The sequence below is a fragment of the Notamacropus eugenii genome, chromosome 3, assembly GCF_028372415.1.
Source record: "Notamacropus eugenii isolate mMacEug1 chromosome 3, mMacEug1.pri_v2, whole genome shotgun sequence".
In the NCBI taxonomy this organism is placed as follows: domain Eukaryota; kingdom Metazoa; phylum Chordata; class Mammalia; order Diprotodontia; family Macropodidae; genus Notamacropus; species Notamacropus eugenii.
Window position 1 is genome coordinate 263533702 of NC_092874.1, and position 18072 is coordinate 263551773.

An 18072-nucleotide genomic window follows, 5' to 3' on the forward strand; every position below is an offset into this window, starting at 1 on the left:
TTGGAACTTATCTATAAACCACTAATCTCTTTACTGCTTGGCTGGATTCTGGGATTTAAGCACTAGTTATTTCCTTCTTCCATGGTGGCCTTTATAGAAACCATGGAATTTCTAATTAAATGGGGAAAGGTGAGGGAAGGAAAAGGAATAAGCATTTATATAGTGCCTACTGTGCCATTCCCTGTGCTGGGTGCTTTACAAATATCTAATTTCAACCTCACATTAACATTGTGGGTTAGGTGCTGCTATTATCTCCGTTCTACATTTAAGGAAACCGAGGCAACCAGTTGTTAAATGACTTGCCTAGAGTCACACAGCTAGTATGTATCTGAGACTAAATTTGAAATGACTTTGCTCTTCCTTCCTCCCCCCAAATTCACAAAGATTCTCTCAATTCCTCTCATATACTGGCAACAGAATTTTTATTAGACATTTTGAGATGTACTTGAAAAATCCTCTAATTGATAGTCTCCAAGACTGATCTTTCTTGCCAATTTGCCAATTTTTATTATTTTGATTCTCCTTCCTATTTTTAAATTGAGTTAGCCAAAAATCTACCCATATTATTTATGTTTTCAAACAGAAAGCTCTTAGTTTTATCTGTCACTTCTATAGAAAGGCAGTGTGACTTAGTGGATAAAGAACAAGCCTCAAATGTCTCACCTCTGACATAACAACAGTGTGAACCTGGGCACTTCACTTAAGCTCTCCGTGCTCTTAGCAAGTTCTAGAGAGAAGATACTGACATGCCTTAGAAAGAGGAAGTCTCTTTACCTGGGAGTTCCTTCTATCAATGGAATCAAGGGTCCAATTTGTATTCCTTATCTTTTCAGTGGTATGCTTTTTTTTCCTACCAATTTATCTATTTCTCCTCTAATTTTCACTAATACCTCCTTGGTAATTGAGTTTCTAGTTTTTGACATTACAGATCCGTTCATTACAAGGTGATGTCTCCTGCATTAAAATGTGAGCTTCTTCAGAGCAGGGATTGTTTCTAATTCCTCCTTCTAAACCCGATATTTTGCACATTCATTCGTAATGTCATCATTGTTTGTTATCATTGTTATTCACCTGTTTCATTTGCATCTGACTCTTTCTGACCCCTTTTGAGATTTTCTTGGCAAAGATGCTGCAATGGTTTGCCATTTCTTTCTCCAGCCATTTTTACAAATGAAGAAACTGAGGCAAATAGGGTTAAGTGATTTGCTAAGGGTCATACAACTGGTAAGTGTCTAAGGCTGGATTTAAACTTACAAAGGCTCCAGATATGACACTTGATCAACCTATTTGCCAATATGATTACTGAGTCTTCATTTAGATCTGTATCTTTTTGTTTTGTTTAGACAGATCTTAGTGTTATTGAATTCTAGAGTAAGAGATGATCTTAGAGATAAACTCATCCAGCACCGTCACTTTATAGGTGAGGAAGATGAGGTTCAAGAATGTTAAATGTGTTCCCTACCTCATATAGCTAGCTAAAACCTGGACTAGAGCCTAGTTTCAGGCCAGTGCTATGTAATTTAACAGCTTACTCAAAGGAGTGGCTTGTCTTTTTTCATCGAATAAAAGCAAATGGGAGAGGAAGCATGGTGTTTGTGCTGGGTGTACCTGGCTTCAAGTCCTGTATTGGACACATACTGTGTGACCAAAGGCACGTCACTTTAACAGTACCTTAGGTGATTTTCAACTCATCTGTAGTTCTGTAAATTATTTTTGAGTTGCTGATCTGTACTGGTGGAGTGATTTTCCACAGTGGGAAATCCTCACAACTATGAAATCATAGGTCCACCCCCATCCCCCCTAAAAAGCCAACAAATAAAGGGACGTTGCATATATTGTGTACAGTTTGTGAATTATTTACATCTGGCTCTTTCCTCTATCAAATACATCTGGAGTCAAGTTTTGTGGCCCTCTGCCAAGAACACATGGAGGCCTCAATCTTGCCTTCTCATCGTGTCTGCCGCCTTTTATGGTACTCAATAACATCTTGCTCTCTGTTGTGGCACAGCTGCATGCCAGCTGTCCTCTAAGGCCCCTCCCTTTTTCGAAAACCATTGAATAGTACTTTCCTGGTTATCATCACTGTACTTGACTTCCGCACAATGCGAGTGTCATTTCCAGTACATTATAAGCCTGAGATGGCCCTGTGTCAAACTTCCACCAGGATTCTTTTCTGTACAGATGCCAAATAGTTTGGGATCAAATGATTTTGTGAATGTTCAAGACTTTTCCGTGGCTACAAGGAAATGCCCAATTGACACACATTTTAAGAGAAAAATTGTAAGCCAATTTAGATTTCTAAGGTAACTCTCAGCTCCCCAACTTGTGTATTGACCTATTTGGGGAACACATGAAGTGCCTCACATTTCCCACAAAAATATGTGCGACTGTAGTCTTCATAATAACAGTTGGCGTTTATATAATACTTCAAGGTAGAGATCATTCTCTATTCTGCAGATGAGAAAATTGAAGGAGAGAGATGTTAACAATCTTGCCCCCAATGTCATGTAGCTGATAATGTCTGAGACAGGATAAAAGCATGGCTCTTCCTGATCTGTTATGTTAGGACGTTGTCTTGTGCATGACAGAAAACCTGAGGTACAATTCTCAACTCAAACTAATCAGTTTTATTGTTATAGAGTCATTCTCTATAGAGTCATGATACCATCACTTATTTTTTTTTTTGTCTTGACCTAAAATTTCATTGGTATAAGTAACTCATTATGATACAGTGAAAACAATACCAGCTTTAGAGTTGGAAGACCAGGGTTCACGTCTTGGCTCTGACTCTTTCTACTGATGGGACCTTGGAGAATTCACAACCTCCTTTGGCTTTAGATTCCTCATCTGTAAATTGTAGTGACTGGACTAGATAACCACTTATGTCCCTTCCAATTCTAGGTGCTATGATACTCTACATTCCAGCCATATTGTTTATTTGCTGGTCCTTTCATTTGATCTATTTCAGGCCTTTTCTTTGACTCCCCCTTCATGCTTGGAATACTCTTCTTTCTCATCTTAGCCTCTTAGGAGTCCTTGACTTCCTTAAGGATTCTTTAGAAAATGTAAGTTCTTTCTTTTTTTTGTCTTTGCATCCCTATCATCTAGCATGGGGGGCTGGCACATAGTAGGTACATAATAAATGCTTATTGGTTGCTTCATGCTTGTCTGAACATTTGATCATGCTGAGTCCAACCTGATGAGGGATCTTTGGACAGTAGACATGCTGGCCTATATTCAGCATCTCTTCTGTTGGTAGGATGTGCCAGAGATTCTCTTCTTCTGGCATGGATGTTGAGCACCCTGCATCCTTCCAACACCCCAGTGATTCCTGGAAGGAGGATTTCAGTAAAGGATACCACTGTATCTTGTTAATGTCATTATCTTAAGGAAATCTTCAATAAGTACTTATAGGGAGACTATGTGTCATAGAAATTCTGTTTTCCTCATATGACTCCTCTGCACACAGTGAATACTTAATGAATAAAGGACTGATATGAGTTAGCGAATTAGACATCTGGCCTAGATACCATCAACACTTAGGTTCAAATTCTTTGTCTGTCTGTGTCTCTCTCTGTCTCTGTCTCTGTCTCTCTCTCATGCACACACACACACACACACACACACACACACACACACACACACACTGAGAGGCTGTGATGACCCTGGGTCAGTCATTTAACATTTCAGGGCTCTAGGCCACCCTCTAAGACTACAAATTATAGATACAGTGCTTACCTGTATAGGGAGACAGAGTTTCCTCTCCTGAGACTCTCCCATACCTACCAAATCATGGATCCATTCCTTGTCTCTATCCTCAAAGTCAATTTATTCAAACAACAATTTATTGAGCACCTACCATGGACCAGGCATTGGCTTGAATAAGCAAACCCAATTACCAGTGAATTCTTAAAGGAATAATATTACTCTCCCTTGGAGGGAGGTCTCTGGTAGAGTGATCTAATACTCTGTCCTTGAAAACAGGGGCTGTTTTTGCCTTTCTTTGTATGTCCAGGAAAAACAGCCCCTGCCTTCAAAGAGTTCACCACCTAAGGTAGGAAGCAACATGCAAACAATTATGTACTAACAAGAAATGAACAAGATGAACTGGCAATAATGGTGATCTCAGAGGGACATATTCGTATTAAGGGGACTGGAACAGGCTTACAAATGATGTTATTTTATGTGGTACAGCCACTGAAAATTCCCAGGATTGGGAAATGGACGTGCCCTATGTGGGGAAAAGCAAAGAAGCCAGACTCATTGACCTGTAGATTCCATTGAGGGGAGTGAAGTGTAAGAAGATTGGTCAAATAGTAAGGTTCTGAAAGACTTAAAAGTCAAACAGAGGGTTTTACTTCTATTTCTTGGGAATAGTAATTATGCATTATATAGCCTTACTTTGGATGTAGATATATACATATATGTATATGTACTTATATAATCTGTCTTTCCATGTAGGAAAGACATTTTTCCTGTATATATGCATTTATAATATTCCATAAGTCTTAGTGTAGTTTTATTCTATTAAAGCTTAAGATTAATACTTTTGGAATACCCTCTATATATTGCATATATATTTTTTATGACCAGAAAGAGGAAAAATTATAAAATGTTGGAGAATCTGAGCAATATCATATGTCTTTATTTGCCTATTATTCCTAGTATCAAAGTGTTACACTTCAGATTGTACATTAATATCAAACATGTTATTATTTAATCGTCTCTGATTAGTCATGACCCATTTAGGGTTTTCTGGGTAAAGATACTGGAGTGGCTTGTCATTTCTTTTTCCATGTCATTTTACAGATGTGGAAACTGAGGCAAACAGGGTGAAGTGACTTGCCCAGGGTCACAGAACTAATAGGTGTTGAGGCCAGATTTGAACTCAGGAAGATATGTCCTCTTAATTCCAAACCAATGTTCTAGACACCGCACCAACTAGCTGGCCCAGTATCAAATACACCAGTACATAATTGTGGGTACAAGAGAAGGAATAGTGGAAAAAGAAATGGGAAGGAAAAGAACCATGGTACAATGAATAGAAAACTGGATTTGGAATCTGTAGACCTGAGTTCAAATTTTGCCTTTGTTACTTACTACCTGTGTGATATTTAGTAAGGTACTTAACCTTTTCTCAGTTTCAATTTTCAAATGTGAGAGGGGGGTCTATACAGATAGGTCCAATTCATGGAAATAACAAATCCTCTAAATGAAGGTGGGTATCATTATTTATATTTGTACTTCATATTTCTGTTGACTTAGAACTCATTAATATGTTTATATTATTAGAACTTCCAAATGTATGAATTTGAATACACGTTTACTTCATGGGATTCATGATTTGCACTAGTTGTTACCTAATTATAATCCCACTGGGGAGGAAGAGAGAAATGAAACACGCATATAACTGAACACAAAAGATAAACCTAATAATTTACAAAGTCACTGAAATTGTGAGGATAAGGAAAGGCTTCTTTTGGGAGATAGTACTTGAGTTGAGCCTTACCAACCTTAAGAAGTCAGTAAGAGGAACATTCCAGGCACAGACAGCATATATTGACTTAAAAGCAGAAATGGAGTTTCATGGATTGATAATAGTGAGTAAACCAGTTGGGCTAGAAATTATACCAAGTGATGGAAAATGACATGTAATTATGTTAATAACATGTAGCCCCCCAAAATAAGCCAATTTGTATGGGTCTTCAAATGCCAAACAGATGAGATTATGTATTGTAAGGGTGGTAGGGAGTCACCAAAGATTCTTGAATAAGACAATGACAGATCTTTGCTTTGGAAAAATCACTGATGGCTGTGTGGAGGATGGATTGGAGAAGGGAGAGACTGGATACATGGAGACCAATTAGAAAACTGTTACAACAAAGAGTGATTAAGAGTTTGATCTGGAGTGATAGTGAAGGGAGTGGATGGGAGAGGTGTTGTAAAGGTACAATCAATAAAAACTGGGCTAGTGATTAGGTAGAAGGGTGAGGGATCCTGAAGAGTCCAAGATGCCTCATTTAAGTAACATACCTGGATTTCTTGATGAATGATGTGGAAATAGAGTAATTAAGAGGAAGAGAGGAACATTTAATGATGAAAGAAGAGTTTCATTTTAAACATACTGATTTTGAGATGCATATTGAACATTTAGGTGGAGATATTTTATCAGGCATTTGGAGATACAGGACTGAAGTTCAGGAGAGAGTTAATGTCAGACGTATAGATCTAGAAAGCATCTCTAAAGGGATGATATCTAAACTGGAGGTCAGATGACATCATAGAGAGTGAAAGTATATACATACTTTATAAATATAATATATATATATATATATGGGGGGGGCAAGGGGACAGAGAGAGAGAAGGAGGAAGGAGATGACAATGACAACAATGAGGAGGAGGAGGAGAGGAGGGAGAGAGGAAGGGAGGAAGAGGGGGAAAAGGTGGAGGTTGTAGCCAAAAATAGAACCCTGGATTGTATCCGTTAACTTGAGAACTGTGTCTCTCCCAAGCCTAGAATAGTACTTCTGGAAAGATGGGGTACCGGGTCAATGTAAATTAAATTGAATTTAATTGTGCCAGCCAAAATGCTTAATGATTACATGGGTTGCCTATGTGGAAATAAAGATTCAATAAAGATTATTTCCTACCTGGATAACTCCATAACTAAACAAGGGCAAGACTTGCTGCAAAAGTAATATTTCATTTTCTTTTATCCTCCTGAAAAGAAAGTGATAAAATAGTTTATTTAATTGATATAGTATAATTTTTCCACTTGCAGGATCTAAAGCTTATGGTGTGAATGTCCAAAGTGACTTTGGCATGGAGACATTACTTGATTACCCACTGCCCTGTCTGATGAGTTCTTTGCCCTCTCACTTAGTTGGCAGATAACCAGCTAATTAATGACCGCAGAGGGGAAAAAATGGGGTTTTGCAGGATAGTTCAGTGTTTCCTTTGAGAAAGAGTGTTTTGGCTTTAGCTGTGTTTCTTCTGGCATGAGGTGGATGATGGGGCTCATTGAATTTTATGACTTGGTCTACTGAGCAATCACAGTGGACACTACTCCACTTGTTTTTCTGATGAGGTGTATGTGTTTTTGTTGATGGCCTTCCATCTATTGTTTTGCTAAGGCATTACACCCAACCCCTTTATTGCCTCTCATCTGGCTGCTTTAACTGTGAACCTTCCCCTTCAGACATCCTAATAAAACATAAGGAGAACAATATATGTAAGATTACTTTTTTCTTTTTTCCTGAATATCTGCAAACATAATACATGCAATGGTTTTCACTTTATATGGTTCATATATTTTTCACCAAGGATCTCAGAATATCATGGTGTAATGAAAGTGACCCTGCAGTATAAACCACGAGAGACACCTCCACCATTGCTATACTTTGTGACCTTAAGCAAGTCAGCTAATTTCTCTGCAGGTAATCTGAAAGGGGCTGCAGGGAGTGTGCTCAGTTTATTCATCTGTCAGATGAAAGTTTTGGATCATTGGAGAGTACATGATTTCTAGAGGCTCTTCTGGGTTGTAATGAATTTGCTTTTATTCAAGTAAATTCCCTGGTAACTTAGATCCAAAACTAAAACAAAATGATACACTGGTAATCCATCTATCTGTTAGCAACAAGAGGTTTACTTAGTCATAAAAGGGGGAATGACATTCAGAACAAAGAAGGGATGTTTAACCAGGATAAAGCATTGACTTAACTTCCCAGTGTAGTTCAAGAGTCTGGTCTTTGGTCAAAAATCAAACCCTCTTGTCCTGGCTATTTCATATTCAGGGAAGCTAAAATGAACCAAGCCTTGGTCCCCTATACTAATTAAATCTTGAAGACAGTTTTGATAATTTTTTTAAAAAAAAATTAGCCTGATTTGAAGGTAAGGTGGGAGGAGGTGCTATTCTCAGTTGGTAAGATTTTGCTTTTTCCTATACAAGTTTCCAAATGTCATGTTGTATCGTGCGTTTGATAAAGTTCCTTATGGATCCTTTCAGACAATATGGAAAGATGTGGGCTAAATGATAACATGGTTTGTTGGATTTGAAATTGTTGAATAAGCAGGACCAAGGAGCAGTTAATTATTAATGAAAAAATATTACCTTGGAGAGAGGTCTCTAGTAGCATGCTCAAATGATGTGTCCTTGCTCTGTGTTTATAAATAATTTTATTAATGACTTTGATAGAGATATAGATGACATGTTTATCAAATTTTCAAATAATACAAAAGTGAGAAATATAAGTGATAGATCTTATGTTTAGAGCTAGAAAGGACCTTAAAATCCAGCCTTCTGATTTCACTGTTGAGGAAACTGAGGCCAATGGCTAATATATTAGTGAAAGTCAGAATCCCCCCCAAAATCTTGAAAAGCAAAGATGTTGAGCAGTATCCAACATGAAGAAATTTAATAGCGGCAAATATAAAGGCACATATTTGGGTTCAAGAAATGAATTTGACAAGTAGAGGATAGGAAAAAGTTGTTGAGATTCGGAGATTTTGGCCAACTACAGGTTCAGTATGAATCAGCAGGGTAATATAGGAGCTGGGCTAATGACACTGTAGACTGCATTCAGAGAAGCATGATATTCAAAAGGACGGAATTGATAGTCCTGCTGTACATCTGGTACCTTGTCCATTTCTGGCTGTCATTTTTTGAGGGGGAGGAGGATGGTATTGCTAACTGCTACTGCCTACTTGAAGATTCTCTCTTGGATGAGAGATTAGTTTTTATCATATATTGTTCCAGAAGGAAAACCTGAGAACAGTAAAGAAGTTACAGAGAGGGAGATTTTGGTTTTATACAATTTTTTAAAAATTATTTAATTATTTAATTTTTAATTTAATTTTTAATAATTAAAACTTTCTCAAATTAGATTGAGCTGCCTTGAGAGGTAAGAGGTTCCACATCACCGTAGGTCTTCACCTCCTTAATGAGCACTTATTACACATGTCCTAGAATAGATTTTTACTTTGACCAGAAGACCTCTGAGGTCCTTCCCAATTCTCAGTTTTTGTGATTTTTGTGATATACATGGTTAGTCATTCACTCAAAGCTAGCATCAATATTTTTCATCCATTTTTTCAAGTAAAATAAAATTAAAGTAACAAATTGCTAATCAGTTAACAATTAAAATATAAAGTAACAAAATATGAATCACTTAAGAATTAAAATGTAAGGAGGTAGAAATACAACCCAAGTCTCTAGAAGTACCATTTTGATCTTCATACTGTAAGATTGAGTAGCCTTTTCACCATAGGAGATGTCAACAAAAATGGTTGAAATTCCACAACATCCACATGACATTGGGAATGGAATAGCTGTAGCATTAAATATTTTATCTAATCGTTAGAAATTAAAAGCAGAATAATTCATTTTTATGCAGGAAGTAGGTGATGACTTAGGAACCATAAAGGACTGGTAATTATTTAATCATTCTTTTCTCCCTCTCTTCCATTTTTAAGGGTCGTAAGAGTGAGGCTGAAAAATTCTTCTTGAAGGCTATTCAGCTGGATCCCACCAGAGGCAACTGTTACATGCACTATGGTGAGTAGTTGCTGACTTGAAGGTTTCTCTTTTTGTCTTCCTCCTGAATTCTGGCTCAGCCATTAAATACCAATGGAATTCATGCCTCCTTTCTGGACCTTAGTTTCCTGAACTGTGGAAGGAGAGAGGAAGACTATGATTACACATTTTGAGCTGGAATGAATGTGAGAGGCCATCTCACCCAGCCTGCTCATTTGGCAGATGATAACAGAAGCTCAGAGAAGCAAACTTGTCTCAGATCACACAAATGGTACAGCTCCCTGTCCAGAGTTCTTCATAGAGTGCTACATGACCTCTTGGGTACCTTCCACCTCTAGTTCTGTGATCCTCTCTCTTTATGCCCTCTTCTGTCCCCTCTCTCTCTGTGTCTCTGTCTCTCTGTGTCTCTCTCTCTGTTTGTCTCTCTTTCCCCTCCCTCTCTCCTTCCCTTTCCCCTCTTCCCTTTCTTTCTTCCCTTTCCTCTCTCCTCTCCTACCTTTCATCCCCTCCCCTTCCCTCTCTCTGCCTCTCTGTTTTGTCTCTCCTCTTTCTATCTCTGTCTCTGTCTCTCTGGCCCTGTCTCTTTCTGTCTCTGTCATTATCCTTTTTCCTTTCTCTATTTCTCTCTCTCTGTCTCTGCTTCTCTTTTCCTTTCCTCCATCTTTCCCTTCCTTTTTGAACTTCCTTCATCTTTTGGTCTTTCCCTCTCATTCTGTTCTGTATACCTAATAAAGAGCCACAAATATTGATATTGTTTCCATATTTAAGATTTTTAAATGATTTCTGACAAAATAATTTAGCAGTAAAACTACCTAGAGGGCAAGTAGGTGATAAAGTAGATAGCTCTTAGCCTAGAGTCAGAAAGACTCATCTTCCTGAGTTCAAATCTGGACTCAGACACTTACTAGCTATGTGACCCTGGGAAAGTCACTTAACCAGTTTGCCTCAGTTTCCTCATCTGTGACATGAGCTGGAGACAGAAATGGCAAACCACTTCAGTCTTTGTCAAGAAAACCTCAAATGGGGACATGACTAAAATGACAAAACTACTCAGAAACTTTCTCCCTTTCAAGTTAACTGATCATCTCAAAGAAGACTTAATTGTTTGTGTTCACTTTGCAAGTTTTCAAAACACTGCAAGAAATCTGCTTATTTCTTTCTGAAAAAAAAGGAAAGTATCCTACAGAACTGGAAAACTTGCCTATTTCCAACACTACGAGGTGACGTTAGACTCTTTCTGTGAGTGTTTTGCCCAAGATTATTAATTTCCTTCCACTGATCTCTAACAGTTGAGCTTTGACTCAGCCCTTCTCAGTAAGGATGCTTCACCAAATCCAAGCACTCATTCCTTTCAGTTTAGCTGATAGTTTGTCCAGATTGGGTCTGCATAACAGTGTTGTCACATGCAGCTGTTTCATTAACAGTGACTCATGTATTAAGTGAAGTACTTAGCTGCTTTGGTGTTGGTTAAGTTTTGTTTATTTCTGCCAGATTTACAGCTGTAATAGTTTTCCAGGAGCCAAAAAAAGCATTTAATTTTGCTGATCGTTTGCAAAAGATATTTTCTGATATTCTTCAGGCTTTGCTATCTTCCTTATTCTCAGGTGGAAAAACTGAAGGTGGAAGGAAATTAAATTTAGAGGAAATAGAATTAATACACTCGTATGTTGCTTAATCCCTTCCCCTGGTTCCAGCTGGTAAAAATAAATCAGTGACAGGCTGTCAGTGTGCAAGAATGGAAATAATAAAAATAGAGGATACACTTAACCAGCCGCAAGTCCATTTGTTTATTTACATGTCTGTGTGAGTGTTTATAAATTGAGGGTAGTGACGTGTTATCTTTCCAGTGAAATGCAGCATGTAATTTTTCACATTCTGTTGCATAACAGCTTCCAATCTCTTTTTCCTTGCAGTCTTATTAGTGTGCATATGTATGTGAATGTGTTAAGAAGGCAGCTTATATATAGCCACGATTCTTCATGTAAAGCAAAAAGAAAAAAGAAAAAGGTTACTTTTATAAAATATTTCCCACCAGCTTTTCCTTGGGTTCACAATTTTCACTCTTGCTACTATCCACAGTGGGGAATGTCTCCATATTTTTTTTCTTTCTCCTAGAGGACCAATGGGTATGCAAAATGATGTTTTCATCCAGTCTCAACTTAATGCCCTAACCATATGTTCTAAGTTCATTTCTAATAATTTAATTACATGTTTCAGTTTTTTTTTTTCTCAGAACCTATTCCTTTAGGTTTATTCCCTTCAAGGCTACATTTGAAGCTGAAGATGGAAAATATTTCTGCTCTTAACTGGGTCTCAGTATCCTCTTCTGTAAAATTAAAGGATGATACTGGATGCCCTCTAAGGTTCCTTTAAATTTATGAGCCTGGTACTTTCAGGAGATCCACTAATTCTCATTTGCATTGACTGTGTCTATTCCAGATTATTTGTGGTGATTTTCTGGGATGGAAATGGTTCTGGGTTTGGAGTAAAAGGGTTTAAATTTGAAGCCTGGCTTCTCTTATTTCTAGTGCAATTTTAGATAAATCACTTTGCCTCTCTGACGCTCAGTTTCCCCATATTTTAAATAAAAGAATTGGACCAAATAATCTCTTAAAGTCCCTTCTAGCTCTGAATCCTATGTCACCTCTAAGAATCATTTTTCTTATATTCCTGAGGGCAATCAAGACAATCAAACCTTCCCTAAGAAATTCTATGCTTTAATTCTGTTCCAGAATACAACTGGTGCTCTTGATGTTATGCATTTTTCAAAATGCATATTTCATGAAAATGAAACCAAAAATAAATCACAGATGTCAAATAAGTAAATAATGTAGTCATTAATTATTGTTGGTAGAGGTACCTTGGACAGAGATCTAGGCTTGGAGGCAGGAAGATTTCACTGTTTTCAGTGTTGAGTCTAACATAGACTATGTGATGCAGGGTAAGTCACACAATCCCTTAGTCTCGCCTTCCTCCTAGAAACTCTAGGAGACCATATGTTTCCGATCTGCAGAGGGTGAAGGACTTTCCACATAGGGAATTCTCTACCTTGAGGAATGAGAAGGAACAAGCATTTATTAAGCACTTACTGTGCTAGGCAATATGCTAAGAGCTTAACAATGTCAACTCATTTCTTTCTGTATGTCTCCTATTTGTGTATTTGTGTTATTGTTGAATTGTTTTTCAGTCATGTCTGATTCTTCATGACCCCATTTGGAGTTTTCTTGGCAAAGATGCTGAACTAGTTTGCCATTTCTTTCTTTACGTATGAGGAAACTGAGGTAAATGGGCTTAAGTGACTTGCCTAGGGTCACACAGCTAGTAAATGCCTGAGGCAGATTTGAACTCATGAAGATGAGTCTTCTTGACTTCAGGTTCAGGACTTTATCTACTATGCCACCTTGCTGCCCTGTATATTTGTATTTTTTTTGTCTGTGTGAAGCAAGCCATGCTTTTGTATACTTAAACAAAATTTCAATCAGTGCTTGTATCATTTTTCCCTTTTATGACAGTAGTAATTATCAAGGACGTAGTCCAAAAAGAGAACGTAGAAAGAGGAAGAAAAGCTAAGGGACTAGATTAATATTGGGTCAGCCTATTTTGAGAATCAGCACAAGTCTGCCTTTTCATTTTACATTGGCCAATATGTAACTGTTGAATCTTGTTCATTCAAAATGGCAGTCAGGTGGCATAATGAATAGAAAACCAAACCTGAAGCCAGAAGAGTTGAATTCAGATCTTGCTTCATACAATAACTAGCTCTGATCCTGTGAAAAATTACTTAATCACTCTCAGCTTCAGTTTACTCATCTGTAAAATGGTAATAATACTATTCCCCTAGCTCACAGGATTCTTGTGAGATCCAATGAAATAATTATACACACATACACATAATATATGAGTATGTATATGTATATACGTATATATGCATACACATATATAGTATAATATATGAATATGCATATATAAATACATATGCCTACACATATATGTATGAGTATGAGTATGTATATATACATATATGTAAGTTTCTGTGTATATATGTATACATATATACCTATACAAAAATATGCTATATATGTGTGTGAGTGTATAAATGTATATAATATGCATATACTTATAAATATACAGCTTTGCAAACCTTAAAATGCCATTTAATCAAATAAATTATTGACTATGTTACTATTAATAAACCATAGGGGAAAAGAAAATGAAAAGTTATATTTAAAACAATAGGATTATATGTGTGCAAATGGACCTTAGAGATGCTCCAAATCACCTTCATTATTCTTTAGACAAACTGAGGCCCTAAGAAGTAATCTCTCTGAGGTGGCAGAGTAGCATAACGGCAGAACTAAGACCAGCATTCATGTTTTCTGGGTCTTGGATAGATCTCTTTTCCTAGATCATATAATCTACATCTAGATAAGTAATTTCGGAAGTTTTTTTTAAGATCTTGAACAATAGGGCCATTTAAGAAATAGAGGTGCCCTAGAAGGCCCAGTGGATAGACTACCTGCCCTGGAGTCAAGCATGAAACTCTGAGTCAAATCCAGACATTTACTAGCCATGTGATTCTGGGCAAGTCACATAATCCTGATTGCCTCAAAAAATAAGAAAGAAAAAGAAAGAAATATGGTTTAGAGATACATTTTGTTTTGTACGTTACAGCCAGACTGTGAGCTCCTTGAATGGAGGGACTTTTAGCTTTCTTTGTATTCCAACACTTAGCACATACAATACTTGGCACATAGTAGGCACTTAACAAAACTCATAAAAACCTACCAATAACTGTTGCGTAATTTGACAGCTTATATAACGTTCTTCCCATATAGTTTCCCTCATCACTAGAAAAGAGGGAGGCAAGTTTCCTTATTTGTGTGTATAATTCTACGGAAATCATGTTATTATATGCTTAACCCAAAATTACTTGGAGGATTTATATTTGAAACGTACTTACGTAAAGGAAGACTGAGCACACATATCTATCAAAAAAGGCTAAACACAAAATATGTCTTCATGCCCTAACTGGATTGTTTCAATGTGTGCTAGGTGTGACCATATGCTCAATAAAAGCTCATTAGAAATTTCTCTCAAAAGAAACGGAGTAGTCCAATTGGGAAGGAGCCTATAAGCTAAATGCCGCATTAGCAAATACTCATCTATCTAGGTTTTTCATTTTAATTATGTTTCAATGTATTAATTTTGATTCTGAAGCCTCATTAAAGTTGAATTGGAATGCTTTTATATCCCTCACATTCATTCACATCTGACAAACATTAATTAGACACATACAGATTAGGAACTGAGGGAAATAGAAGATGTGATTATATCAGGTCTCTCTGTTTGTAAGAAACTGACAGCCTAGTGGGGGTAAGGTGCCCAGAGAAGCATAATACAAAATAGGATATGGGGCAGAAGAAGATTACCAAGTATTATGATATCAGCAGTGTATTCAACCAATGTTTATTAAGTGTTTCTATGTATAAATCATTTTTTTTCAGTGATTGGAGAGATGGTTTAACTGAAACATAGACTCTAGTCTCATAGAACTAACAGTTTAGCAGGGAATATGAAGCATAGGAAAGAATTAGGAGGTTAGACTGAACATTTTCCAAAGATCTGGGTTTGGGTTTGGGCTGCCTCCCTCTATACTATAATAGAACGTAACATAAGACTGGATGTACTTTGAGAAAGTACAAAACAAAGTGCAGTCCAACGGGGAAATGGTCAGTGCTGGTGAGGGGAATTGTGGGAGACTTCATGAAGAGGTGGTATGGGAATTGTGCTTTAGAGAATAAACTGGGATTGAACAGGCAAAAAAAGAGAGAGAGAAGGATTTAGGAACTGCATGATTAAATGTACAAAGGGGAGAAAATACAGGAAGTAGACCGGGGATCATGAAGAATTCTTCAGTTTGGCCAGAGCATAGACAAATAGAAAGGAGTAAATAAAAATAAAACTTGGTAAATAATGAGTGTGGGGTTAGATCTGGAAGCGGTTGAAAGCTAGGTAAAGGAATTTTAAACTTAATTCCGTTAAATTTAGTTCATCCATTCTTTGTTGGCAGGTGAGTATGCACTGAGTGCAAGATCATACAAAATAACGAAATACATATTTAATAGTCATCCCTTAATTTGACTGAACTGATTTTAAAAGGGTATTTTTTTTCTTAGTTGGAGCAATTTCCATTCTAGAGTTGGTTATAAAGCTTATTGCAAGGTGCATTGTCATATTTTATCTTGTCTATGAAGATAAACAGAATGGTGATAATAATATTTTTGATATTTGAGGGCAGTGGATAGAGTGTTGGACTGGAATCAGGAAGACTTGTTTTCCTGAATTCAGACTTAACTCTGTTTACCTCAATTTCTCATCTGTAAAATGATCTATAAAATGCAGCAAATATCTTTGCCAAGAAAACCCCAAATGGGGTCCCAAAGAGTTGGACATGATTGAAAAACATAACAGCACCTGAACAGGAACACCAATAACAATAATATTAGTTTGCACTTGATAGAGTGCTGGATCTGGAGTCAGAAAGTGGCCTCAGACGTTATTAGCTACCTCATTTTCCTCATGGGTGAAATAGGGATAATAATAGAACTTACCTTATACTATTGTTGTAAAGATAAAGTGAGGTGATTGTAAAATGCACTGCAAACCTCCAAGCACTATAGAAATGCTAGCTAGTATTATTAGCTAGTATTTTATGTACACTCAGAGATTTTTTTAAATGGTGACATACTTGCATAGAATTGGGTAAATGTAAATGCATGTATATTTATATGTACAACCATACCATTTGACATTGTGTTTTTTGTGTTCCTTTGGGGAGATGATGAGTAAAATACTAGTGTGATTCTGTATTCCAATGGAATATTCCAGTGGAAGCTCAGCGTCCTGGGTGAATTTGTGATTTAGACTCTTGACTGTAACTGTTATAGATTATGAATATTTGGAGAACATGGCCCAGATGGCACATGACAACAGGGATTTCTGGAATTTACAATACTATTTAATGCTCTTGAAAATGGAGTAGTAGATTGTTCAGTACCACTTAAGGTTTGTAACTGTACATATTTTTGCGAGGTGTCATGATTGTCTTTTTCTTAAGGGACTTGTCATTAAATAGAGGTGACCCTAGCCAACAAAACTTAGTGGTCCCAAGTAGTTTGAATAATGAATTCCATGAAGTGGTCACATTATTTGAATTAGTACTACATAATTTCCATTGGGCTGGAACCAATTACCATATTTTACATAATAGTAACTTCAAATAGTGAAAATTTGAATACATGCAACTACTTCCTGGGATTCATTATTAGCAGTAATCAGGACCCAGCTGGAGAGAAACTTTGAGTAAGGGCGTAGTGGCATATTTGTTTTGTATGGAGGACAAGGAGCAATGCATTTCAGAGAGGCAGGTCACTTAGGACTTTGGCCAACAAACATCAAGTGGTGATTTTTCATGGTCCCAGGAACCCTGAAGGAAAATCCACTGAGGCATGGAGAGGCTTTGATCTGCTTCACTGGTGAGGGTGACCTCAGTGAAAAACAGATAAAATCATGGATATTTTCAAGTTTCAAAACATGCAATGATCTATTGGCTTTCTCATCAAGAGAGAAAGAGGCACTTATGGTGGAAATTGTTATTTCTTCCTTAACTTTATTACTTATTCCCATGAAAGATAGGTAAGTAGAGTTATTGACCTAGTTTATGAAACACTTCAATTTGGGGGGAATTGTCATTCTTCTTTTTGACATTTTATAACCTTTTCATCCAAAAATGACAGTGTGATTCAGCCAAAAAAAATCTGTGAGCTCAGGATCCCTACATTCTTGGCCTGGCTTTGCCATAACCAGCTGTATAACCTTCTACTTGTTTTCTGTGGACCTTCATTTCCTTCCCTCTAAAAGGAGGGAGTTAAGTTTTCTGTTCTCTATGATCACAGAAGCCTAGATTTAGAAGGGATTAGAGGCCATTTCATCTAATCTTTTTACTTCTACAGATGAGGAAACTGAGACACAGTTATGGGAAATGATTTGCCCAGTAAGTTTCTGAGTCAGAACTTGAACTCCCTGAAAGCAAGTCCAGTGACCTATTCAGTGGCTAGATGCAGCTAGGTAGCATAGTGGGTAGAATGTTGTTCCTGGTGTCAGGAAGGTCTGAATTCAAATGTGGCCTCACTTGCTAGCTGTGCTACCCAGGGAAAGTCTCCGCCTCAGTTTCCTCATCCATAAAATGAGGATAATAATAGCACCTGTCTTACAGGGCTATTGTGTGAATCAAATGAGATCATTTATAAAGCACTTAGCAAAGTTCCTGGCACATAATAGGTACTTAATAATGCTTGTTTCTTCCCTATTCCTATCCACTATACATGGCTACCTTTCCAGTGCCATCCTGTGATTTAGTTTGAATACAAATGAAATAGGGTGGAATCAATGAATTTTTATACTTCATTTCTCTTCATTCTCTTCCTAAAATTTCAAGACACATTTGGAAAATACACAATATATGGGAGAAAGGAAATAAC

The 18072-nt window shown here is 37.1% G+C and overlaps 1 protein-coding gene across 1 annotated transcript in view; it reads left to right on the top strand.

Moving 5' to 3' along the window:
* The window catches only part of TMTC2 (transmembrane O-mannosyltransferase targeting cadherins 2), a 518935-nt gene that overhangs the window by 380618 nt on the left and 120245 nt on the right, over positions 1–18072 (top strand). Inside the window, 1 exon segment of the mRNA XM_072655497.1 lies at positions 9472–9553. Coding sequence (XP_072511598.1) covers positions 9472–9553 — 82 coding nt within the window.